Raw genomic sequence first — 27,874 nt, forward strand, 5'->3', positions numbered from 1 at the left:
GGTGCCCTTGAGGCTGACCCGATTCACAGTGACACTGTGTCCAACAGGCCCAAGCATGGCCCAGTCCAGCGCCACCCTCACAGTCATCGCTCTGCCGGAGCCACTGTGTCCATCGTCTCATTGAGAGTCGTCTGCCCTCATGCTGACCTTCTACTGATGATACTTCTGACTACTTAAATGCACGGAATCATAGGCCTAGACTTCATATGCATAACTTCTTAAAAAACTATTTCATTGAGGGCTCGTACAACTCGTATCACAATCCATCCATCCATCCATTGTGTCAAGCACATTTGTGCATTTGTTGCCATCATCATTCTCAAAACATTTGCTTTCTGCTTGAGCCCTTGGTATCAGCTCCTCATTTTTCCCCTCCCTCCCTCCTCACTCTCCCCTACCTCATGAGCCCTTGATAATTTATAAATTATTATTTTGTCATGTCATACACTGCCCGACGTCTCCCATCACCCACTTTTCTGTTGTCCATCCCCCAGGGAGGAGGTTATATGTAGATCCTCGTAATCGGTTCCCCCTTTCTACAACCCCCCTCACTCTCTCCACCCTCCAGGTATTGCCACTCTCACCACTGGTCCTGAAAGGATCATCCGCCCTGGATTCCCTGTGTTTCTGGTTCCTATCGTACCAGCATACGCACAACTTCTCATACAGGACGCCTCACCTACAGAGCTTCACATTGTAGAACGCAGGACATCTACCCTCGATTCCATTTCAAAGGTTAGGGAAGTGGGCTCAGATTCGAGTTCGGCTGGATGGCAGGACTATGCCTGTGCCAGGCCCAGGTCTCCCGTCTCCAGCAAAGAGCTCCCTGGCATCACATCCTCACCTCTAGTTGGGACAGAACACTAACCCGTGCATACCTATGGCGAACAGCTCTACTCCAGACTCGCGAAGGTTTCTGGATGGGGGGATAATGTCATCTTGGGATTTTCCATCAGTGATCAAAATGCCAATTTTGGAGACGCCTGTCCTTGCTCCTGCTTCTGGCTTAAAGCTGTTTTCAAAAATATAGTTCAAGGCAAGACCTGAGGGTGAAAAGGGAAAAATAAATACAAGCCAACCATCGCTATTAAAAGCCTTGCAATTTCACAAAATGCAACCACAGACGAGTAACTTATTGAGCTAAAAGATATTTTATTAGCTGTAAGTCTTCATTTTTACGAGATTTTCCTTGACAGTTCTTGTGGAAAACTAAAGGTCACCACAGCAGAAAAATAGCTAAATGAGCACAGCCTCGTTTCAGAAACGAATCTGTATTTCAAACAAACAAGCAGCAGTTCACATTCACTGTCACCAACATTAGAAAACTTGAGCTATCGAAACCTTTAGGATGAAGCTAGAATGAATACCCACACCAAAGTGACTGTCTCGAAAGACCATCACCATCTCGTCACTGTTGTTCATGATGACTCAGAGTAACAAAAATCTCTTTTAGAAGTAGCTTTTTTCATGTGACCCTCTCCCCACAGGTGAGAGGAAGAAATGGCACCGTATTGTTAAGAGAGGTTTGCTGAATTTCCTTCGACTGGATGAATAAAAATCCTGTTATGCTATGCCTTCAACGAGCAAAGCAACAGTCAGGATTTCAGAGGTGTCTTTAAAAGAGAAAGAGACAGCATCCGTATTGTTTTAAGCTCAGCAACTGAACTGCAATACCTGTGGAAGGGAGGAGCATGTACGAAGGCTCAACCTCATGAGCAGTCCCGGGGTGTGCCCTGGTACAGCACCCACTGCATGCTCTGACACCACTCGCCATCAAGAACACTGGCAAACCAAAGATCCCCAAACACTCTCCTGGTAAAGACAGGTTTGCAGATGAAGTGCCAAGAAACTCCCTTCTTTGAAAATAAAATAAAATACTGTGTTTCCATTTAAGTGCCACGGTGGCCAGAGAAGGAAAAGAGGTAAGAGGAGAAGATAAAGAACTGGAGGATGCTAGGGCCCCTTCCTTCTAGTGCAGCCAAGCTTTTCCTGCTTGTAAGGCGGGAGGAGATGTCTGGGTTGGAACTCTTTTACCGAATTTGGGGAAGGAGCCATCGTGAGTTTGCAGGGCTGGTTTGGTTGAAAAATATCAGGCTAGACCTTGCTGCAGGTAGAGAGCGGGCTGGTTTGGTTGAAAAATATCAGGCTAGACCTTGCTGCAGGTAGAGAGAACAAAGCGATTCTTTGGCAAGATAATGTTGCTAAGCACGTGGTCTGTACCCCACATACCTGTCAGAGTGTTTCCCCCCTTGTACGGTAGATTTCGGACAGCTTCGATCACCTCATCCTTGGTGCTGAAATCATTCAAGTGCCATTCAATTCTGGGATCACCGCTATACTGCGCAAGGCCTGGAAAAGAAAGATGGGGAACCCCACCCGTCATGATGGAGTGAGTGCTGGAGCGTAGACTCCTGGAAACAGCTTTTAGTTTGGCTTGGTTTTATCACTATCTGCCTACGTACTTTCTTTAAATAAAAAAATCCTGAAATTTTTTTCAGGAGGAAAAAAACACACATGAATAATGCTAGACATTCCATGTACAAATACGGTCTTTAAGAAATGATAAATACCTAACAAGTGTTCATTTCTAAATCGCTAGAGATATATACTCCATAGCTACAGATGGGTCCAGGCTAACTGCTTCAATTGATGTCAGGAATTGCCTTCACTGACTATGTAAAAGTTAAACTACAAGATTAAAATACAGACACAGCAAATTTATAGCTTAAAGATGGACAACTCCTTCTTTTGAATTTTGCATTGACGTTGGCTAGAATCAATCTGGCAATCAAGATTTTGTCCCATAAAACTATTTTGATGTTCACAGTTCAGCTATCCACTGGATTCAATTATTTATTTTCAATGAAAAGAATATTGCTACAAGCTAGGTTCTTTTAGACCAACCCGAACTTTTAAAACGTGTTATTATTATTATTATCCGGCCAGGAGATTTTTATGTTTCAGCGAATTAAAATTTACCCCGTGATGGATTGGGTGACAGAACTAGCAAAAATTACAAGTGAATATTTATTGATCCCAAGCTATCCTGTGGGGGAGCATCACCTATAGGTGATCTTGTCATGGTGAAGGTCATTTGGAACAAGTTTTGGAAAGGTCCTTAAAAGCTCCCCGGCCCTTTCACTTGACAGCTAACTGCTGCAATGAATAATAGAAGTACCGATCCGCGTCTTCTCAGCATCCACATTGAATGCTGTAACCAGGTTTTCCAGGAAAAGCCGCACCAGTCTGAAATTGAATCTTCCAATGCTCCACGAGCCATCGACCAGGATGACGATATCCGCAATGGCTGGGGTTTTGCAGACAAATTTCACTTCTGCAAGGACAGATCCAAAAGACACACAGGTCACCCTCTGCATGTTTAAAGGGCGTGAATCTATTGACACATCTTCCAGATAACTGAGTGTTAAGAAGACAATAAAGTTTTCATGAAAGCAGCCCCCCTTTTACAACCCTTTCCTTCAAGGCAGCTTGACTGGGAGAAAACTGGGGTAACTGGCTGGCAGCTGGACCAGAGTCCTGGAAATCGTTAGCAAACTGCTGGCAGGTTCGCCTCGACCTGGCAGCAGAAGCGCTCTGCCTATTTGAGAAAGCAGTGTCTGCACAAACCCCTGCAGCTTTGGGCTTCAGCCTGCAGATCTTTCCAGGAACAGTCCCAGCAGCAGCAGCTGCTGCCACGTGGGCCAGTCAAGTGCACAGGAAGATGAACGGGGAGCAAGGCAGGGGCCCTCAGACTCCGCTGTGTCTATCCAACAGGAGGTGACAGGAAAAGAGGAGCATTCAAGGGACAGTCGGCGCCATGAGGTTCACCTAAAGCTGCACAGATCTTGGCTGAAGTGGGAAGGGCCATGGAAAGAAAACAAGCAACACTGAGAAAGGACTGAAGAGTGTCTTGAAATTCATTTTCTTCTGCAGATTGTGTCTATGTGACCATAGGATTATTTTGTCTCTAAAAACTCTCTGTGGAACATTGCAGGCATGGATAAGGGTGGTGTTGGAACAACAGGAGAAATGAAATTATTGTCACTGAAATGGGACATGCGGCTGCGCCAGAAAGGTCAAATGTTTTGTGACATATATGAAAGGACTTCCAAAAACCGTGGAAACACGCCATTATCATTTCGTTCCATGTTCCCAGCTCCTGCTGAAGCCCCCTGCCATCTGTCACAATAAAACACAAATGTTTAAAAATACTGCCAATTCAAGTTGAGATGTTCACATGCCTAAACTATGCACCAGACTTGAAAGTCCTGGTAGGAAAACCCAGAAGCAAACTCACTGCCACAGTCGACGCAGACTCCGAGCAACCCTAGAGGCAAAGGGAAACAAAGTATCTCACGGACAATTCTTAGATTGGTTACACGATATTTTGTATATGTTGAGTTAAATGCGTACACTATTTTAATATATATCTTAGTCATTTGGGTAATTGGGGTTTTTTTTTTAAGGCTGCTTTAGGTCTCCGAATAAAGATCCATAAAAGCATGCCAAGTGAAGAGATGCAAAAAATAATAATACTTTGTAAATTATCAAGGGTTCTTGAGGGGGAGGGAGGGGGAAAATGAGGAACTAATACCAAGGGCTCAAGCAGAAAGAAATGCTGGAAGACAACGATGGCAACATATGTACACATGTGCTTAAGACAGTGGATGGGGGTATGGAATGCGATAAGAGTTGTACAAGCTCCCAATGAAATTATTTCTTTTTATTGCCAAGTGGTTGGAGTGCAGCTATCTGAGGAACTGCCCTCGGGAGCTTCCTCACTGTGAGCCATAGCAGAGAAGGGAAAGTGGCGCCATCTTTCGAAGGAAGGGAGGAGACCACGTGGTAGAGTGTGCTATGCGTTGAACCCGCCAGCAGCTCCTCTGGAGACAGATGCGGCTGTCTACTCCTGTGAAGACTTACAGTCTTGGAAAACCCAAACGGGCAGCGCCACTCTCTCCTATTGGATCACTATGAGTCAGAAGTGACTCGATGGTACTGAGTTTAGGGTTTCTGTCCTTAGTTTTATTTGTCTGTTCGCTTTAGTTACAACCAAAGAATAGGCTACTGGAGAGCTGGGCAGGTTTCTACTCTGCCAAGATGAGAAAACCACACTGTTCTTCACGTAAGTCAAGATCAAGGTCAAGGATTACACCCTGAAGGGTTTGAAGGTCTTTTTAAATGTCATAGAATGGTTAGCACCTCTTATAGCATTGCTTCCTACTTATTCTTATTTGTTTGTTTCTTCGAAAAGAGTTACTTAACATTGCTGCATTTTTAATATCAGAACATTAATCATGAATTGTGTGTGTGTCGGTGTGTGTCGGAGGGGGGCGGTGCACATGTGCTTGTGTATAACCAAAAACCAAACTTATCGCCACCAAGTTGAGGCCAACTCCTAATGACCCTATAGGACAAGGTAGAACTGGCCCTGTGAGTTTCCAAGACTGTAACGCTGTGCAGGAGTAGAAAGCCCTATCTTTCTCCTGAAGCACGGCTGGTGGTTTCAAACTGCTGACCCTGTGGTTAGCGGTCCATCTCCTAACCATTACACCACCAGGGTTCCTTATTTCTTTATGCCCATAGCAAGTTCTTGCCAGGATATCAAATCCTCAGTTGCATTAAACATCAAAATAACAATAAAACACACATTTTAAATATAAAAATATATTTAAAGTGTATTTTTAAATGGAAATACAGAATTGCTCATCACTCAACTGAATATATTTTGTATGGAACAAATGTAGTTGAACTACTATGGATGGGGTAGGCCATTTAATGTATGTGTCTCTCTATCTCCCAGGTCATATTTTGCTAAAAGGATCCTGATTTTGTTCCAGACACAAATATGTTCAGGATACCTAAATTCTTTTATTGGAAAATGGGCTTTCCAATGGAATATTAAGATCCACATGATGGAAGGCAAAGAGCACAACTCTATCCAAACGCTCTGTGTTACAGTTTGGGGCACCACACCCTCTTTGGTGAATAACCAAATGCAAAGCCAGCATCGACTTGGGAACCAGTCCTGCTGGACTACACTGGACAAACTTGGAAAACAGTAATGTAAGAGTCATGAGAGTGGAAATAATGTGGTGTGGGGACCTTAGCAGGGAAAACTAAGGTCTGACCAAGATTCGAGAACACGGTTTATTCTGCTTTGATGGAGAAAGCCTACCTCGAAGGTGGAGTCGTTTTCTTTCGCTTCCCAAGCTGGTAGGGATGTGGTTTCACTTTTTAATGAACTGTTGGCGCACACTACAGCCAGGGCCCTAGGAAAGGAACTATGCTCTCTGTTTCTTTGGGGGAGGGGTGTGGAAATCGGTCTTTTCTCTGCTAGCTGGCGATTTCCAACTTAAAGAAGGTTCTATTTACTTAGCTCATTCAACTGATTTTGACTTGGAGATCCAAGTCAAGCTGTTTCTATATAAGCTCTTAAGATTCACAAGCAATGAACTATACATGGAAAGATTGATCCATTGATGGCACAGACATTTTCCCAGGTGTTCAACAAGACAAGTTGGAGCTGGAAGACAATAGGTACAATACAGGAAAGTGGCAAGGATTCATGTCGACACTGCAGACTCAAACATGAATAGACACTTCAGACAATAGAAACGATAAAGAAGAACTGTGTTCGTATGAGAGAGAGCACGGGATGCTGGGAGCTGCTACTCGATTTAGAATAGTATAAAATTAACAAATCAAAATGATCCCTTTTAAATCATATTTGGTTTTGTTCTCATTGCATTCGCATGAAAAGCCTCCTGAGAGTTCCTGTCCAACTGCGTGCAGTGTTCCCTCTGAGATCCCCAGGTTCACTCGTGGGAAAGGAAGAGCTGGCAGAGCAAGTCTTTTCTTGACGGTGCAACTCCTACACACCCTTCCAGACCCAGGCCACGTTCCAGTCTATGAAGCTTTCCCTCGTCTGCAGATGGCATGGCTCATGGCCCCGCCTTTACCGCCGCTGCAATTGCACATGGTTTCTTACACTCGCCACATGGGGACAGTGTCCTTGGCTTCCATTTCCCTCTCCTGGAGGAGTGAGAATTCCCTGTCTTCTCTTGTAAGGCCCTGTGTCCAGCTCAGCTTTGGGCACACAGTCCCTCAGAGAGCAGGATCTAAAGTAGGCTGTTGTTAAAAAATAACTCCTCTCTTCAAAGAATCCGTACCTTCGTCAGGGTACAAGACAAACAGGTTGTGGTGATTTAATGAAATGTGGCCTCACCTCCTACCTAACTGCACTACCAGCCTGGGGGAGTGGGACCAGGGAGATGGTATTCGCAGGGCCTGCCTCTGAGACCTTTCCCCATGACTAGAGACCAAGCAGAATGAAAAGAGACCACCCGCAACTCCCCTCACCGGCTTCCTACACTCTGTCTTCAGACACAGACAGAAACCCCACAATGCTAGTTGCACCCCAATTTTTCTAGAGCTCACTCTGTGGCTCGCTCCACCCCATACCACTAGCAACACAGTGAGGCCAATGATGAAGCAAGACATAGAAAAGGGAAGCGTGGCCGCAGAACGATTAAATTCTCCTGCGAAGTTGAGTTCGAGTTCCAAAACAAGAGCAAAAGAAAATTCTAGAAAACTTGATGCAGCAGCACCTCAGGAGCTGAGTCCCCAGGGACCGGCTGTAGCACCATTGCTGCAAAAGGAAGGGTGCTTGTGCACAGTGGCCTCCCCCTTGAAATATCAGTGTTGCCCCTGCTGTGTAGACCAAAGCACAAGTCCGCGGCTCAGCAGTTAGCAACAGAGCCAAGACAAGACGCCAGCTCTTCTCAACGCTTGGCCTGTGCACCCAGCCCAGGGCACCATTCGATCACTGCCACAGGAAGATGTCCTCACAATATACTCCACAGAGGACCACTTACGATCCATCCTATGAGCTAATGTCCAACATTTTCCTCTGGCGCTGTGGGTGGGCCTCTCTTTGATTGTGTGTGGAGGTCACATTAGTCAGAAGATTTCGTGTGTAAAAAAACCTTAATGCTCAGTTAATTTAATCTCGTTGGGAAAGCAACCCTGACAGGTGATGCCACTTGCCACGAGCCGATTTCAACTGGTGGCCCCTCGTGCATGTCATAGTAGAACCGTAGATGCTCCAGAGGATTTAAATAGGTGGTTTTTCAGAAAGAGATTGCCAGGCCTTTCTTCCAAGTGCCCCCTAAGTGGACTCCAATTAGCACCACCACCTGAGGACTCCAACAGTTGACTCCCTTCCCACCACTTAATTTGCTTTCCCTCACGCCCCCTGCCCCTAGAACACGTCTTTCTTCTTAGCAACGTGGTATGCATTTGTTGATTCATTGGCTGTGACACACTTTCCCCCCCTTTTTCTCATACTTGTGGGGAAACAGGCTGCACTTCAAACCCAAGATCCCCTGGGAGGTAACAGGATACAGTTCATCCGCAATGACTGGTTCCAACCAGATGGCGCTTGGCGCCTTCTCAGTGCACACAGGCAGACCAGGCTTCTCCGCCCAGGTAGACTCCTCTTGACTGGGCTCTTTTGCGCAGCCAACAGGCACCCGAGGCACTTCCCTCCACCAGAGCAGCGGAAGGCTCTCAGCAAGCTCACTCTGTGGTTGACTTGTTGCCTGGCTTATTCACTGCCACAGCCTCAATCATGGGCCGGAGAGCCCACTGCGGCATTGCCTGCCAAGCTTCCGGTTTCCAAGAGTTGTCCGCAGCAAAATCAAAAACCAAACTCACTGCCAGCGAGTCCATTCTGACCTCCAGGCACCCTATAGGACAGGGTAGAACTGCCCCTGTGAGGCCCTGAGACTGTCACTCTGACAAGGAGCAGAAAACCTCCGTCTTTTTACTGCTTCTTTTATGTGCTAACTGAAGGATTTACTACTTCGTGACTACTTTGATCAGGTCATTTGAATTTATTTTTCCATTTGAGCCACATAGGATTCCCATAAGATCGAATGTGCCTTCTACTTTACCGAACAAATGCAGGGACACGCACAGAGGAGTTTAAACGACTTGTCAGACATCATCCATTGAGCAAGGGACGGAAGTGGAATTCCAACCCGGACGGCTCCCACGTCTGAACTTGCAGTTAGGGCGCTATTCAACTCCTCCCACTGAAAAGAACATGGAGGGGGAAAGGCAGATCAAGGGGGGAGGAAGGAAGAGAGCAGATTGCCAAGTCTTGCAACGAAAGATAGAATGAAATCAACATTATACTCACGCGCCCTAAATTAACCCCAAAAGAATAAAAACGTGGCGAATCTGCAGGCCTGTGTAGCCCAACACCTGCACAACTGCCAAACGACTATTTCAGTTATGTGAGGTCAAGAGCTGCACATGTCAACAGTTCTGACAACCCAGCAAACGCACGCTCATCTCCTCTCTCCTCTGCTTCTGTCTGTCAGGGACGGGGGGAAACAAGAGAGCTGTCTTCATGTATTTGAAGGGAAGAGATGGCGTGTTCTCTATGCCCAAAGGACTCGCTGGTGAGAGGGGTGCAGAGAGATTCCCACTCAATTCAAGACGGAACTTTCTCACAGCCAGGATGTCCACAGGCCACTGCCTTGGAAAGTAGTAAGATCTCTTCCGATGGGAGTAGATGCTGGAGCAATCTCCCTTCGGGGCTAACCTTGGTGTGTCCTTTTGATGGAAATCACTGTACCGGGAGTTACATCGTCATAAGTTTTCCCTGACTGCCTCGGGGAATCCCCTGGACCAATGTGGTAAGCTCCACTGTCTAACGTAACACACATGTCACAGTCATGGACCTGATTCTGCTTCAGGAATCCCAGCAGTAATGACGATGTGGAAATCTGCCGCCAGCCAAGTGTTGTGTGACAGTTTCCTTTGCCCTCCCATGGCCTTTTTAACGTTCTGCATCTCAGCCAATCCTTGGAGTCCGTTGCCGCCTGGCCTAATGGTCTCCCTCAGCCTGATGATCTGTCTCTATAGTTGGCTTGTCCTTCTCCTCTTTAAGACTTAATAAAAAGAAAAGAAAAACTGATGCTGCCCAGTCCACGATGGGATGTCTGAAGAGCCTCAATGATTGTCTAAATGGGTTGAATCCCATGGCCTTCAAAATACCTTCCAACTCTACATTTCTCCCACCCCATCCCCCACCTACCAAATAAAGTCTAAACTCGGCTGATAGCTACAAACCCCTCTCTCATTCAACCGCAATGGCCTGTCCACATTTAATCCTCATTTCTTCCCAGTACAAACCAGTACTCCGCCTCCTCCCCTCAGCAACGTTCCCATCTCTGACATTCTCATCTCCCTTTTTGCCCTCCACCCATCTTCTTCAATCTAACCTTTCCAAACTCTACCAATCATAGTTCAAGGTTCCCTGGGTGTTGCAGATGGCTAGCGTGTTTGGCGGCTCTCAGAGAGGGGGGCAGTTAGACTCCACAGAGATGGATCTTAGAAGAAAAGCCCACTGATCTCCTTCCAAAACCTCGGTCAGGGAGAATCCTCTGGGGCACCAGTCTGCCCTGGGGCACACGGAGTGGCCGCAAGTCAGAAGGAACTCACTGGTAACTAATTAAACAGGCTTCACTGCTATGGAGTCCCTTCTGACTCAGAGGACCCTACGGGGCAGGGTCGAACTGTCCCTGTGGCTTTCCACGACTGTAACTCTTTTTCTGTTTCCTTTTTTATCGTCTTATTGGGGACTTGTCCAATCACAATCCATCCTTGCATCCATCCATCCATTGTGAAGCACATTTGTACATTTGTTGCCATCATCATTCTCAAAACATTTGCTTTCTACTTGAGCCCTTGGTATCAGCTCCTCATTTTCCCCCTCCCTCCCGGGTCCCCCTCCCTCATGAACCCTGGATGAGACTGTAACTCTTGACCAGAGGATAACGTCTCCTCATAGCCATTATACTGCCAGGACTCCATTTGAAGGTATAAGTGGCTCCTTAAATATTTTTGCATACGATTTGCTTAGATATTTTATTTCTGCAGTTACCTGGCTGTTTCCTGATTTTCATAATAGTGACCACCTCTATTTAAAGGCAAATGGGCTCACCTTCAGGTTCCACACAGTCTAAGTCACCGAGTTTCTGTGCTGGACTGCGTGCACTGGCTATGTGTTTACACGGGTTATTTAAGGTCAAGGCTAGAGGTGTCAAATCTAGCCTCCCTGCCACTCCTTTGCATCAATAACAGAACCTAGTGTTTTGCAACTTGTAAAACAGAAACATCTGCTCCGTTTGACACCATCAGTCAGCCCTGGGGGCACGGAGGTGAGCAGGAACGTGGAATAATCTTAGACAAGAAGAAAGGTACGTGGAATAATCTTAGACAAGAAGGAAGGTGCCCATCAGGCAAGCCCGAGCACTCCACCAGGATGCAGACGCTGAAACACTCCACGGCAGGGATCCCCCGCATAAAGCAGCTGGCTGTTAAACAAGGATGCATGACAAGTTCTTTTAAAACAAGGGCAGATGAAACTTCACTTCCAAAAAAGTTAAGATTTCTTACCATGGCAAAACTACCAGGTGGAGGATGGCACATTTTTGCTGCAGGCCAAAGGAGAGGGTCTCAAAATCCCTTTAAAAACTACTTTATCAACTATGGCGAGAAAAGTCAGAGAGAAAAACTGAAGTCTCTTGCTGGAAAAGCTGGTGCTCTGGCCTCAGGGCCATTGTATGCACAGGTGTATTATACTTTGCAGATGTTCAGTGATTATTTTCTGAGTCACTGAATTTGTCTTTGGCTGTAACTATTTGAATTCTTGAGAACAAACATGATATTGCTTGACATCAAGCGGAAAAATAACCCGTTCCTTTCTTCTCACTATTTTATAATCAAAAGAAATATTTTCATAAAATCAGTCACTCTTTATCATCTCCAGAGGATTTTGAACCTCTCTACCAGCCTCTGAATTGCCGCGCTGGCAAATATTGAAGGTACTGCGAACTGCCCAAAAAACCCACAAAGAGATGCTCTTCGGTACCAATAATGAGAGTAATGATACCAGGAGGGGAAGGGGAAGGTGGAGGGAGAAACGGGGAACCAATCACAATGATCTATATATAGCCCCGTCCCAGAGGGATGGACAACAGAAAAGTGGGTGAAGGGAGACATTGGTCCGTGTAAGATGTGAAAAAATAATAATATTTTGTAAATTATCAAGTATTCATGAGGGAGGGAGGGTGGGAAAAGGAGGAAACAATTGAGGAGCTGATACCAAAGGCTCAAGTAGATAGAAAATGTTCTGAAAATGATGATGGCAACATATGCACAAATGTGCTTCACACAATGGATGAATGGATGGATTGTGATAAGAGCTGTAAGAGCCCCCGATACAATGATTTTTAAAAAAACCAAAACAGCAACAACAAAGAGCTCTGTGTCAGAAGAAGTGTAGCCAGAATGCTCATTAGAAGCGAAGGTGACGAGACTATGTCTCATGGACTTTGGACGTGTGGTCAGGAGAGACCAGCCCTGCAGAAGGACATCCTGCTTGGTAAAGGAGAGGGGCCGTGAAAAAGAGCAAGGCTCTTGACGAGTTGGATTGACTCAGTGGCTGCAACAATGGGCTCAAACAAAGAACAATTCTGAGGATGGCACAGAACGCAGAGATGCTTTTTCCCCTTGTGCATAGGTTCGCTATGAGGTCGGAACTGACTCCACAGCACCTACCAGCAACAAGTTTTGTTTGGGAGGAGGCCTGGTGGCAGAATGCTCACCAAAACGTTAGTGATTCGCCTCTCTCACCATTGTCTCCTAAAAGACCTGGCAGTTGGTTTCCATCAAAAGATTATATTCCAGCATTCGGAGGGGGGACAGGTATCGTATCACATCCTCTGAAAAAGAGTTATCTTCATCCAGTCCAGTGGTGCTCAACCTTCCTCATGCTGCGAGCCTAGACTACAGTTCCTCGTGTGATGGTGACTCCCCCAACCATAAAATTATTTCCGTTCCTACTTCAGCACTGTCATTTTGCTACTGGTATGAATTGGGCGACTGCTGTGAAAGAGTCATTTGACCCCCAAAGGGGTTGCGACCCACAGGTTGAGAACCGCTAATCTAGGACTTGTCACTCTGTGGACCTCCTGCTTATGCAGCTTGCCAGATCAAACCAGATTTAATCTGTTCTCCCCTCAAGTGCCATGCATTTCAAGTGAAGAGTCAGTGAGCATCAAGAAAAATACTCTTATATATTGTCATCTAGGACCTTGAATGTAAAATAATAATTTTTTTTAAAACCTGCCTTCAGTCATAACAACATGTATATTTCTCTTCTATAATTAATTTCTGTTTTATTAAACATTTTATTAGGGGGTTCTTACATATCTTATAACAATTCATCATTCAATAGTATTAAGCACACTTGTACATATGTTGCCATCAATATTTCCAAAACAATTTCTTTCTACTTGAGCCCTTGGTAACAGCTCCTCTTTTCCCCCCTCCCTCCCCGACAATATGAATATACACATATTTTTTTAAAGCCCACTTCCCCATCAGAGGCCATTTAGGTAGACATTTCTCAAACAGGATAGAAGGATTCTAACACCAGGTCAATAATAATACAAGCATGACTCTTTCCGCATGAAATAAACCTGTAAAAGGACCAACGTCCAGGAAACTATCTGGATGGTCCTAATCTGTCACCTGGAGGCGGCCATGGGTCAGTCGGCTCACCTAACAATGACACCAACAGCTAACAAAAGCAATGAGAGATTTCAATTATGAGAGTGTGGTAGGTACGTAATCTGGTGTCAATTTGGAACTTGAGAGAATTAAGGGTGAAGGAGTGGAGTCTAGTCTGTCAATTGGGTCATAGCCAACGAGGCTTCTGTGTGGGCAGGGCCCTCCCCTGAGGATTCTGGGAATTGTTATTGTCCCTCCTTGGAGGTGGGAGACATGTTCTCTCTCTGCTCACTCCCTGGAGACACTCTACTGACAGGACACATGGCCCCACGCTGTTAGGCCCTATGCCCTGGGAATTGGAGGAGCCACATGGGGACCCCTGCCAGCGCTTAGATGCTTCTACTGCCACTGGACCCCTAACACTTCCCACCCCCTGGCCTGTGATCTTCCTGCATTCAGCACCAATGCATGTACTGTGTGAGTTTGAAGAGGTCTTTCTAGATTGGTATTGGACAGATGGGCTAATATCAGATTTATGGATTTGATCTGGACTGGGCTGGAAAATTTTCTCAATATTTAATTGCTCTTGTATATAAAGCTCTTTCTTATACACATATCAGAGGCCAAGGATTTGTTTCTCTAGTCTACCCAGACTAACACAGAGGAAATAAAATCCCATGAAAATGTTACTATTTATCCCCGTAAAGGATGCATTAGAAAGTAATGCACACTATTTTCTAATTTCTAATCTTAGCAGCTCATTCAGAGTCAAGAAACTGATGTCTTGACCTGGACAAACTATCCTTGCTACTGCTCTAGGTTCTACAAAGGGAATGGGATGCCCTGAGAGCAGAAGTGGGGAGAAAGAGAGCAAGTGTTAAACCAAAGCCTTTGTACTGGGGCATCCCAGTTAATCAGCCTAATAGCTAGTTTAGTTAGTGCTTCTGCTCTATGCACTAGTGGGGTAGTGGTTACCCGTTGGGCTGCTAATGGAAAGGTCAGCAGTTTGAAACCACCAGCCTTGGGAGAACAATGAGGCTTTCTACTCCCATGAAGAGTTACAGTCTTGGAAAGTAACAGGTGCATTATACCCTCTCCTATAGGGACTCTTGGAGTTGGCATTGAGTGACGGGCAGTGAGTTAGGTTTGGGTTTTGGAGGCCTAGCGCCTAGTTTGTTGAGGAGGACCAAGAGGCTTCAAAATCATGCAAGGCACTATTGGTCTCTATTCCTCTTGAGCAACAGAGGCCGAGAGTCAGCAAGAGGAAACGTGAAAGACGTGGCAATTGCCTCCAAGAACAGCTGCCTCCCTCGCCGTGAGACAAGAAGAGGAGGATGGCGCTTGGTTACCATGACTGAACAGTTGGAGCAGATTCCACAGCAGAATCCAAACTGCAAGGGGGGGAATACAGAACCGAATGTCAAATTCTCACAGAACTCAGACTTTCTGGAACCATTGAGGCTGGATGAGCCCCTGAAGCCACTGTCCTGAAAAGATCTTTAAACCTTAATAGCAAAAAAATGTCTCCAAAGCCTTCTTAGAAGCAAGCAACAATTTAGCTCACCTAGTAAAGACTGCTTGCCTGCCTTGAACATTACGGTCTTATAAGAGCTAGAATCTCTATGGGGTCCGAGTGACAACTTTGACACTCAAATGATTAGGAAAGAACTTTAGGGGACAAACGTCTTCTGAAGAGGGTTGGATGGCAATGATTTTAGTCTTGGTAGGTCCCAGGCTTTCCCTTGCTGCAACTCGGGGTGCTGTGGGAATGCAGCCATGGATGACACTTACAGGAATGAGGGCGGCAGTGTCCCAGTCTAGTCTGGTTTTCAAGGCGTTTACAGAGCTTGCTGACCCTTGGAAAGAGGAACTTAAACTCCTCTCATGTTTTTTGCTCCAAAAAATGAGAGCATTAGGGGACCCCTCCTCTCCTTTATCTCCACATTTGGAGAGAACTGTTTTAATTCACTTTGTAAAAAATTCTAAAAAGGATCCGTGGTCTCAACTGAAAATATACATATCCTAAGAGGGGGAAGGAGGAAATCTAAAGCTACTTTTTCTTATCTGCTTGGTAATCTTTTTCATTCAGACTGCATTCTTGTGCAGAGCACTGAAACAGAACTGGAGAAAGCAATTTGGACAACACAAGAGAAGGAGCCATTGATGCAAACGTGCCCCATATTATGCTCAAAGGCAAATACCACCTTTGTTTAGCGTTTGTTTTGTATTATTGAAGAAACATGTACAGTAGATTGAAAACAAGTAACTATTTCACTGCACAGCAACTTCTGTTAAGAATCTTTGCTCTTTGCATTTCAATGGAAAGTTTTCAAATATGTGAAATATGTCTGATTATATCTGAGACATGGTCAGTGTAGCGCCTTTTACCTTCCCCCTCCTAAATTGTAAATTAGAGGGGGGAAAAAACAAAGAGCAGCATAGACCAATGTGCATTATGGGACCAAGACATCTTGGGAGAGAGATTTCCAGCAAGAAATTCCCAGCTCCAACATTAGGAGCTGACTGGGGAAGGCCCTTTTGTCTCTAGTGCAACAATGACAATCGAGTTTTTTGAGTGGGTCTCACTTCTGCCTCCACCTAATCTCCCAAGACTCCTAACTCTCCCCTCAATGGTCACCATCCTTTACAGCCTCCCCGTACTTTTCTTGGGAGCTCTTACATTTTATCACAATCTATACATCCATCCAGTGTATCAAGCACATTTACACATATGCCGCCATCATCATTTTCAAAGCATTCTCTTCCCACTTCAGCCTGATATCTGCTCTCCATTTCTGCCCCTTCCTTCCCCCACTCACCCTCCCTCACAAAGCCTTGATAAGTTATAGACTATTATTTTTATATCTTATACTGTCCTCTGTCACCCCTCACCCACTTTTCCATTATTCATCCCCTCTGGGATGAGGTTATAAATTGATCCTTGTGATTGATTCCTCCTCTTTCCCCCAATCCTCCCCTAGTCCTCCTGGTATCTCTACTCTCACTGTTGACCCTGAGGGGTTTATATATTCCTGTATATAACCTACTTCTTAAGATCATCTTTCCATTCAATCAGTGCCCTCAGAGTTAACCTTGTAAAGAAGTTACCCGCAAAGGTCTGGATGCTGCCCCTGTGGGTTTCCAACACTGTCAATCTTCACCAGAGCAGAAAGGCTCATCTTTCTCCTGTGGTGCAGCTTGGTGGGTTCAAACTGCTGACCTTGCAGACAGCAGCCCAATGCATGACCCATTATGCTACCAAGGTTCTGTCACTTCTGTGACTTTGTAAAGAAAGGTCACCTCAGACCCTCCCTGTGCTTTCCCCTTCCTTGACAGAAAACCTGTGGCAACTAACTCTATTTCATACTACACCCTGGTGGGGTGGGATGTTACGAGTTGGGTTACTAAACACGAGGCCAGAAGTTCAAACCCACCGGCTGCTACTCAGAGAAAGATGAGGCTTTCTGCTCTTGTAAAGACATACAGCCTTAAAAAGCCTGTATAGGTTACTATAGGTCTGAATTGACTCACTGCCAGTGGGCAAGTGGGAGACAGAGGTAGAATGTTGAGCAACGAAATGCATAAAGCTGGGAAATGTGGACAATGGTTATTAAAACAGTAATTATAACAAATGTAAGACCTCATGGAGGCAAAAAAGTTCAAATTAATTATTCTCCCAGAAATATATGTAATAGGAAAGCTGAATAATTAAACTAAAATGATAAAAAATATGTTTTGTTTGGAAACTGGTTAAGGTGTTGATTACTTTTAGACTTTGTTAAATATTATAGGCAGGTTAAAATTTTAACTGTAACCATATAAAAATATCAAGAGAATGACTACTCTTCAAGTCCATAAAGGATCAAAATTGACCTTAAAAAGAAGACCTTGAACAACTCTAAATATAGCATGAAGGGAACCAGGCACAGAAGAAATGTAACATAATAGCACAAAAGGAGGAGTCAAGCTAAGTCCAAACTTAGCAGCCTACCTTAGGCCACTAAGTGGAGAGGGCATCACTTAAAATATATGTAAAGATTGTCAGGCTGAAATTTCAAAATCCATCAAAACATGCTCTACAAGATTCCTCTGTGTGAGCCCAGGAACACACATAGGATCCAGCGTAGAGGACAGAGTTCGTATATGATGTGACTCTGAGCTCTGGTGGCACAGCGGTTAAGCACTCGATTGCCATCCAAAAATCAGCAGTTCCAACCCACTAGGTGCTCCACGGAAGACAGAGGTGGCAGTCTGCTTCGATAAAGATGTGCCCCCCTGGCAAGCCTACTGGATGGTTCTCCAAAGCAATGCGTTTATTTGGCTTTTGCTTTTGAAGAAAAAAAGCTAGTAGTATATCAGGTAAGTCAAAATAGTATTGCTATGTGGGCTCCCGTGCCCACATGCACGGGTTTCTTCCAAACAAGGGCATTAAAACGTGTCTCTGTGAACAGTGGTTGGCTGTCAGTGGTCCTGCGCGTAACACACTAGGCTTAGTCTTGTTAGGGTACCTTCAAATCGAAAAGGCCCAATCAAAATAGTGGCTTCTTAAGGGATCTGCTGGGCCAGTTAAACTCAAGACAGAGACTTGAACTCAAGTTATGGCGAAAGATTTTTTGGACCCCAAAAAGATATTTTCTCAAAGAATCTGGGATGATCATGAGAGCTTATTAGGAACAAGTGTTAAGGAAATTGAAAATGGCATTGGTGAGAAGTCAGAAAGGCTGGCAAAGGAATTTACCCATCACCACCATTCACCTGCTCATTCTTCAGGGGTAACAAGAGTTGGCCTACAAGAATTTCACCCCATCGTCCTGGTCTTCTCCCTTCAGCCTTCCTTTTATTCCCAAGACCCTAAGAACATTCCAATGAAACACAATTTAAGTCCCTTGGCAAGAGGCAGGCAGTCTTCAGGGAAGAGTTGGAGAGGGGGAAGGAAAGGCCATCAGTCTATCATGGATAGATCACATGGAGGAGATGTCAAGAAACAAGAGTCAGCCCATGTGACAACGTCATTCAGTAAAGGGTCTATGATGTTGTAGCAATATTTTTTGACTTACCTTTGTAATCTTGGAGGAAATTACACAATTACTCAAGATTAAAATTCATTGCAAACTAAATTTTCAAAATTACTAGAAAACTATAGCAATTACTACTTGGTGTGTACCTACTCTCAACACATTTAAAGTAAACATTACCATGGTTACAAAGAAAAATGAAAAAGTCACACATCAGAGAAATTTAAAAACACATTTTCAAGGACACACGAAATGGATTTTAAATGTTGGTCACATTTACGCAATGAAGTAAGTCACCATAGATTTCAAAGATTCTTCCAATGTACCTTGATTTTTTTTTAGATACCAACTCCAAATAACTATCTTTTTTAAAACCCCCATATGTTTACAAAATAAGCAATATATTTCTAAGTATAGCTAGTCCCCAGCTTACAATTACCCATCTTATGTACAACTCATAGTTCCAAGCCCTACACATTAAACCCATAAACTCGATTCCATTAAAAATTGAAGTTACAGACAATGGTTCATAATCACAAATGGTTGTCACTTTATCATTCCTGTCACTGTATGTTATGTTAAAGATGCTTTAGTGTTTCTGGAAGGGTTCCAAAGGTGCACTCCGCACTAGGACAAACATTTGACGAGCTGATGTTTGATATGAACTGCACCTCACTGCTTCGACCTCGGTACAAATTTGACTGAAGACAAGTTTAGAAATGGAACTCATTCGTAACGTGGAAACTGTCAGAGATTCATGGATGAGAGAGGAAATACTAATTGAAATTAAAAAATGGTTTTGGAAAAAGTTGCTTATCGATTTTGTGTGATACAGCTTGTTGCAAAAGTATAGTGATGGTAAACTCTATGTTACATTTAATGAATGAAGACATAACGAGGGAGCAGTATTTTGTTCCAAATAAAAAAGTTGTGTATATTAAATGTTCTCTAAAAGCAGGAACAAAGTATAAGGCAATAGACATAGCAACACAAAATATTTATAACAATAAAATTTTAAAGTATTTGAGGTTCAAAATAAGAAGTTATATTTCTTTTATACACACACTTAGAAAAAAGACTAGAAATACAAAATGGAAATAGACAGCAAGAGCAAACAGAAACAGACAAAAAGCCACAAAAACAATGGAAAAAATCCTCAGCTTCACTAGTAATCATCCAAATGTAAACTAATTAGAGAACTTTGAGCGCACTTTTGAACTAATGAAGATTCTAATGTTGGAAAGAATAAATGAAGATAAGCACTGTCATGTCTAGTAGTTAAAAGTATACATTATTGGAAAATGTTCAGTCTGTTAGCTGGCGCTAATAAAACTATAAATCTTGTATATATTTTAACTCTGCAACTCCATGTTTAGAAATATGTTTGTTGTAGTCAAAATTTGAAGCACCCAAATGCTCATCAATAGAGAAAGAGCTAATAAATCATGATCCCCTAAGCAGAGGTTGGCAAACTTACAAGATAGAAGGGCCAATCACATCCCTCATGATTTAAAAAATATTCACGAGCCACAAATATTCTTTTACGAACAAATGAAATCACCATCATCTGAATAATATCCTGTTAAAATTTTATAAATGAAAAAATAATCATTTTATTGTCCATTTCACTTCAGAGCCACCTGTACATCCTGAAAGAGCTGCGCATTGGCTCGCAAGCCAGTTTGTGGACCACTGGTCTGTCCTCTAGAACACCATCTGGCAGTGAAAAGGTATGAGGCAGATAAACAATACTAACTAATGCTAAGTGGTTGGCAGCATCCTAAGTATTTTACATCCATCAACGACGCATGTAACCCCACAAATGAAGTCAATCTATGAAGTCAATCCTGCTACCCACATTTTACAGATGAGATCATGGAGGTATAGAAATTGTATTATTAGCATAAGGTCACCCAGGTTTCTGAGTAACCAAACCAACAACTCACTGCCATCAAGTCAGTTTGGACACACAGCAACCCGTGGGTTCCCGAGATGAGACTGTAACTCTTTATGGAAGAAGAAACCCTCCTCTTTTTCCCGGGGAGCAGCGGGTGATTTCAAACTGCTGACTCTGCGGTCAGCAGGCCAACTAGTAGCCAGGACAGCGCCAGGGCTCTTCAAAGTGATGAAGGCATCTTTGAATTTAAGCAGGCAAATGGGGGAGCTCACACCAATTACCATGAGACTATCTCGTTTGCTACATATGGTGATAGTGGGAGATTTCCAAGTGGACTTGCTCAGTGCACAGCACAAGGAACAGAACCCACAATCTGTACGCAATGGCTGTGTGGTCATAAAACGGTGGCTGACGGTCCTCACCAAATTGCCGACAGCACAACCCCGAATAAGCTCAACAAAGCAGCATCTGACCTTCTGGAACCGATGTTCTTGTCCCATTTCCTTTGTCCACAACCTTGACTCTGGGCTTGGTATCCTTTCTTTTTTCTAGGTCTTTAACTGGAAGAAAACGAGAAACGGCATTGTGTTGCATTAACGTCTAAGAGAAAATAATCAACGAGTTTTAGCAAAACCCTTACAGTAAGTATTAAGTAGAAATTGCCTACACCACAGAACTTCATTTCCAAAGACTAGACCTGTTATTTTGTTTTTGTTGTCTTTGGCTTTTCACCTCACCTTGGGGCGGTATGGAAAGCACGTAAAGATTGTCTTTGATTGCATAGATTTAATCCTTCATGATTGCTACAAACCATGTGGTCCTCCCCACCACACACACGAGGGAACTGAGACCTTGAGGCTAAGGAACTGGCGCACTGCCCACAAAACCAGCCAGGGCTGGCACAGGATTCCAGTCACATCTTTGAATTGCACGGACCTAGCCCATAAGGTCGGTTCCTTTTGTAGAAAGAGCTTAGCTAGAATGTTCTCTTCTGAACGTATTACATCTGTGATGCAACGTGGAGAGCATCATCGAGACGCTCTCCTCACGCAAGGGACAAACTCAGAGAAGAGACCGCCATGAACAAAGCGGTATTCAAGAAGAGGTCTATGTTATATTATGTGCTGAATTCATCTGCAAAATAACACTATCTGTCATCAGCCATATTGGCAGATGAGGAGGAAATAGAGGCTGGATGTCGATGGATTGACTGGTCCAAAGACATGCTTAAGTGGCAGATCTGGAATCAAATCCCAGCAAGTCAGACATGCCTTCCTCTCTTCAAAATACACAGGTTGTTTCTCTTGCTTCCCTGTGTATCAGAAGACAGACACATGAAGAATCCATATCTGTATGCTAACGGCAAACTTCTATGCAAGAGGAATTGCCTGGACCACCACTGTCCTGGATGCAACCGCATTGTTTCCCAGGGAGAGAACAGGGTCTGGCGTTATCTCCCAGGGAGCAAATGTGTAACTAGAGAAGGAAGCCACCCAGACAGACTGATCTTTTCATAAAAACAAGCTATAGCTTAAGAAAAAATTATTAAGTAATAATTTATTGAACTAACCAGTTAGGCTGCTTCACTGTAAGTATTTCAGCAAAGTTAAACAAGCGGAAAATAACTGTGTTGTTGTTTGTTTGTTTGTTTATTAAGTGCTTTAAGTAAGTGGCCACTGGTAAGCTTTGTGCGGCTGCGTGGGTTTCCTTACGGAGCCCAGTCGGTGAACCCTTTGACAGAATCAATCAAGATACCTTCAGACTGAAGTCACGTGAGTCATGACCCCTTTTACTGCATCACACAAACTCTTTTAAAAAGTTAACTTCACTCGCTCTTGTAGGAGTGGCAGAGCCTGAAACTAAAGTGCAGGACCAATGGAATGAAGCAGAAGGCGGGTTTATACTGAGAATAGCAAACAACCCCTTCCCAGAACTTCCGGCCAGTATGAGACTGGAAAAAGAAAAAAAGAAAGCAGCAACGTTGAAAACATCTGTACATCTGCAGACAGGTGGAGCGATCCCGTGTCTTTGTCAGCAGTTTTGAGCAACGGCAAGGTCAACAAACGTTTTAAATGTGTAAAGGTCATAAAATTCATCTCATACAGCATGACTCAAGAAAGGAAGGGAAAATGGGCGAGGGTGGGGGGTGGGGGGTGGGGGTGGAGTTGAGAACGGCAAAACCCGGTGGTTTCATCTCCATGGTAGGTTTTGAAAAGCTGGTGCTTCAAATAAGCAAGAGTCTATGTGAAACGATGTCCAGAACTTTTCCCTTCAAAATTAGCTATAAGCAAGACACAGGGGTGTGCATGAGAGCAGATGGCTCATGGGTGGTGAATGGCCGATGCTGGCTGAGGGGTCCATGGGACGGGGCCCCTCCTACTGTTCATGTTTTATTCTAATTATATTGCTCATGACCACGAATGGTTTTGCTTTCCAAGGAGTCTAGCAGAACAATGAGGACCAATGGGAAGGACGGGCTGTTCCGGTTTGCATCACCATACACAAAACTCTATCCTCCATCTGGGGTCACAGAGAAAGGGCTCTGAATTCTTTGGTTCAAGGTCCTGTGCTCTGTGTCTAGACCAGGACCTGGCCTTAGATGACATGTCTCTGAAGATGTCTTCCAACCAAAAGAACCTACCATTTAGTCCCTGAAGCTACAGACCAAAGACTCAAGCTCAACACTGGGACAGGGCCCTACTGTGGCCCCTGAAGACCCGGAATACATACTTCTGAATTGGCCTTGGGCTGGCTTGCTCTCTCTGTCTTTCGTGTACACAATAAGTTGAACTGTGTAATTCTGGTCTGGCATGAGACCTTGAATAATTGCTTTAGTTGCAGTGTGCTGGAGATTCAATTGGCTGGTTTTTCCACCTATTAAAAACATAAAACAGAAAGAGAAATCATGAATTCCACGAAACTAGGTTTTTACCGTGTGTGTAGTGCAAACAATTTTGGAGCCACAATCAAGATTTTGAAAGAGGCAAACACTTAAAAAATCTTATTGATCATAACCACGTGCAGAGTACTTCCTTATAAGGTCATTTTCATCCCCCTTTTCCCTTGTACTCTTTGAGTTAGACACCTTCCATCAGCGCTTCTCAACCTGTGGGTCTAGACCCCTGTGGGGGTCGAGTGACCCTTTCCTAGGGGTCACCCAATTTATAACAGTAGCAAAATTACAGTTATGAAGTAACAACAAAAATAATTTTGTGAAAAAAATAATTTTATGGTTGGGGGGATCACCACAATGTAAAGAACTGTATTAAAGGCTCACAGAATTAGGAAGGTTGAGAACCACTGCCCTAGATGGTTGTCTCAATGAGATCAGACACATGGGTGAAGGTCATCCTAGCCCACTGCTCTGTATGGACCAGGGAGCGCTAGAGAGGAGGGGAAGACAAGAAGACAGCCAACTCCCCATATCAGAGACAAGGGAAGAATTCCCCGGGGAAGGCAAGGAGGCAGAGGGATCAAGGGCAGGTTGTCCTCAGGCTTGTCTGAAGATCCTCTGAGTATCCTTGAATTCTGGGTAACTGAAATCTTACCGCTTGGGCTCCGAAGGCCGGAAGCATCCCTTATTGCCTGGCTCCCTTATAAGTTCATGGGAAGGTTTCAACGCCAGTCTGTCTCCATCACAAGGCTTTCCTGGAGACTCTTGATTCCACACCCCACCTTATCTGCCAATTGCCAAATCTAGCTTTCATCTCTAACACCTGGCAGCCATTTCTGAGTCTGAGAAAAGGGAAATTAGTGTATGGACTTCTGCCCCTCCTGGAGGAATGGTGAAAGCGTCAGATCTTTGCTGAATTCATCAAGTGGAACACGAAGGTCACAATGCCCCTCTCTGAGTCGGAAATTTGGCCCGGCCAACATGCATGCTGCCAGCTACTACGAGGCAAAAAGCAAGCCCAAACCTCTTTCCTTAAGTGTGTTGGTGGCCAAGATATGAAATCTGGCTTCATGAACTTCTATCACTTAAAACTCACCTACTGCATAGCACATCGAATAAAACTTCCACGATCTGCCATTTCTAGAAGTGAGTTTCCATAAGGGGAAAAAAAGTTCCTTGGAAAAGTTGGACGTGAGAATGCCTCTTAGGGAAACACAGAGCTTTTTTTTTTTTTCACCGAGCATATTATCCTGGAAGCTTTGAGACGCCTGCAATAAAACAGCTCTCAACTCTCTGCAAGCCAGCATGTCTCTGATTTATCTGAACAGTAAGCCCTGTGGTTGTGTAATAGCTATAAGTGTCCTGCCGAATGTCGTGGAATAAACAGTGCTCAAGACTTAGCACTAAATTGTCCCTGAAGAATGTGTGGCTCATTAACCGTCCTATAGACAGGAATTGGTTCTGGGTGCATAGTTCTTCCTGGTTCCATGACAGAAATTTCTTCCTTGGCTTTTTGAATGGTGATGGGTTTTTTTTTCTTATTATACTTTTTTTGTATTTGTCTTTGTACTAGTATGGCTTTATCCTTACCAACCTTAGTCCAATTGTGTTTTTCCTTGTTTTCTGTTGGTGTCCCAGCTGCGAAGCACAGGAGGAGTGGATGTATAATGATAATAACTGATACAAGGGGCAACAGGGAATGTATGGGTAGGGGGTGGGTGATAGGGAGGGTAAGGGGATTTCAGGAGTAATTAATGAAGGTGGGAGGGGCGGGAATCATCAGAAGGAACTGTAATTGCATAACAAATTTTAAAGGAGATGTAACCATGGGGGAGGGATGCTCTAAAATTGATGGGGTAATGATTGTACAATTCTGCTTGATAAGACTGAATGCTTGAACTATTGAATTGTAGGATACGTAAACTACATGCCAATAAAACTGTTGGAGGGGGGAGAATGTGTACCTAGATGTATGCATCATTCTTTTTTATTTATGATCATGGATCAGCTAGAAACCCGAGGGTGACGGATGCCTGCGCTCTGCGTTAACAAACAAGAACATACAAACTAGAATTCATCTAGAAATGATCTGCTCGCTGCCCAGCTACCATCTGCTGCATAAGGAGGAGCCTGTTTCACGTGATGTTGTAAAGGGGATTCAAGGATGGGGCTGAAACTCTGTTCCGTGGCCGCTCTTGTCATTAATATTCCACAATTCCTCCGGGACCTTGATTGGAGTGTGTAAGAGTTTTGATGCTATCAGAGGTTAGAAAATATTAGACTACTGACTAGGCAGTGGGAGCATGTTATCTACAAAATCAGACCTGTGAGCTTTTCAGAGGTACCACAAATTAGTAAATTGTATTTTGACCTTCAGAGTCATGCTGCTCTCCAAGAAACTCTTAGATTAAATTGCCTGCGGTGGCTTACTTTATAAATCAAACTATCTCTTAAAAAAAGTCAAAGTTGAGCCAAGATAGATAACCCTTCAGAAAGAGTAATGGGAGCAACAATTCCCTGAGGGTAAGGGAAGGGAGCTGATAGCAATGATGATTGTATAACCGTACTTGAGGGGAACGAATAACAGAATTGTAGGTGAATGGACACTTGGATGGAGTAAGATGTGACAATAATAATAATATGATGTAATATAATAATGAGGGTTCCTAAGGGGGTAGGGTGTGGAGGGATGGGGATAAAGGAGAGCTGATACCAAAGAGTTCAAGTAGAAAAAAACATGTTTTAAAACTGATAATGGCAGCAATTGTACAATTGTGCTTGGTCTAATTGAATGATGGATTGTTATCATAGATATAAGAGCTCCCCAAAAAATGATTTTCTTACAAAAGTCAAAGTTGCTTCCCAATGGGGCCATCCTCCAAAAGGAACTGTTTGGACCAAGCTTGCATGGAAAACATTGCTTTCCACAGAGGGGTCATTTCTGTAGGGTAATGTACAGGAGAAGTCGGCACCAGGTATTATTCAAGCAGAAGGCACTTACCAGTGCCGTGGGTAATATTTGTAATAAAGAAGGTGTGTGCTCCTCTTGACTAACGGAGCAATCAGCCAGGTGTGCATTTTGTTAAAAGTTCAAAACCCACTGCTGCATACGAGAGCCACATTCAGAGACAATGGAGCAAGCATCGTCCTCATTCAGTGAGCTGGGTGGAGAAAGATCTCCAAGAGAAGAAAGTCCAACTCCATATAAAAATAATTATTCTGTATCTACAATTACATCTATACAAATCAAGGCAGTCACTGGGTTATGAACACCTGACTTACGGATAACTCTGACTCCCTCTCACTTAGAGATGGTGGAACCTTCCCTAGTCACAAGAATTTCTTCCTCACAATGAACTTCCCTTGACGCTTTTATGACATTGCAAAGGCTTCAAGCATTTTCTTACACCAAGAAATGCTAAGTAAAAACTGTGTACACTTGTTCAGACTCACACACAAGTTCCACTCAAAGGCTTAAAGGCATAGTTAGGAGAGAATCTCATTTATAACCCACGAACTGCCTCTACGCTATTACTAAATACTTATCATGCATGTGTGAATATGGATCCTTGAAGAAGGTGAACCGAGAGATGTGCTGGAGGACATCCCTGTAACAGTCACAGGTAAGGTTTCCTGAACATTCACTATGTGGGAGTCAGTGTTCTAATTTGAATTTGAAGTAATGTCCACTGATCCTCAGACCGACTGTGCATATAAACCACCTGGGAGCCTCTTAAACTTCAGCAGGTCTAGGATGGAGCCAGATGGATGCCTTCCTCTAAGATGAGCGTTTCTGGTCCACAGACCACACTTTGAGTTGCCATCCTTCCAACAACCCCACGAGGAGAACACTGCTACTCTTCCCCCACATTACAAAGGAGAAAGCTCAGGTTGCAAGAGATGAAAGAATTCAACACAAACCACACTGTTAGCAAGAGACAGACCCAATCCTTAACTCCCTCGGCCCAGTTGTTGGGCTCATCTTTGTCTCCAAGACACCAAGGTAGTGGTGGTGATGCTCTACATAATCTGTATTGTTTTCGTCAATTATGTTTGTGGACATAAATATTTTATTGAGAAAAAACTGAACCCAAGTTTAATTTTTAATGAAAAGACAATGGAATTCTTCCATTCACTGTTCAAGCCTCCTCATACAGTTGTCATGAACTCTGTGTGAAAAGTTGCCAATGTCATAGAAAATGCAGCATGTTGCTTTTACCTGAAGCTGGAGTCACAAGAAGTTTGTATCCGTTAAACTTCCCTTTGGGAGCCTTCCAGGAAATCTGTATACTGTCATGCGACAACACATTGTACCTTAATCTGGTGGGTGGAGCCACTGGAGGAAAAAAACATATTGTTAAAACATATTTTTAAAGGGTGAGAAATGATGCTTCCATTTGTCAAATTGAAAAACGCACAAGAGCTTGACCACATTCTCCCTCGAACCCAGCGGTTCCCAACCTGTGGGTCATGACTCTC

The 27,874-nt window shown here is 43.9% G+C and overlaps 1 protein-coding gene across 3 annotated transcripts in view; it reads right to left on the minus strand.

Annotated features, from left to right (window-relative positions):
• COL14A1 (collagen type XIV alpha 1 chain) overlaps window positions 1–27,874 on the minus strand; it is a 218,803-nt gene that overhangs the window by 165,099 nt on the left and 25,830 nt on the right. For all 3 annotated transcript variants that reach the window (XM_075549323.1, XM_075549322.1, XM_075549324.1), the window contains exons 3-8: window positions 27,615–27,731; window positions 23,233–23,376; window positions 20,976–21,062; window positions 3,179–3,334; window positions 2,230–2,349; window positions 879–1,043 (exon numbers count right to left, since the gene is read on the minus strand). In XM_075549323.1, the coding sequence (XP_075405438.1) occupies window positions 879–1,043; window positions 2,230–2,349; window positions 3,179–3,334; window positions 20,976–21,062; window positions 23,233–23,376; window positions 27,615–27,731 (789 nt within the window). The remainder of the gene's footprint in view (window positions 1–878; window positions 1,044–2,229; window positions 2,350–3,178; window positions 3,335–20,975; window positions 21,063–23,232; window positions 23,377–27,614; window positions 27,732–27,874) is intronic.

The sequence above is a fragment of the Tenrec ecaudatus genome, chromosome 5 (assembly GCF_050624435.1).
Source record: "Tenrec ecaudatus isolate mTenEca1 chromosome 5, mTenEca1.hap1, whole genome shotgun sequence".
Classification (NCBI taxonomy): domain Eukaryota; kingdom Metazoa; phylum Chordata; class Mammalia; order Afrosoricida; family Tenrecidae; genus Tenrec; species Tenrec ecaudatus.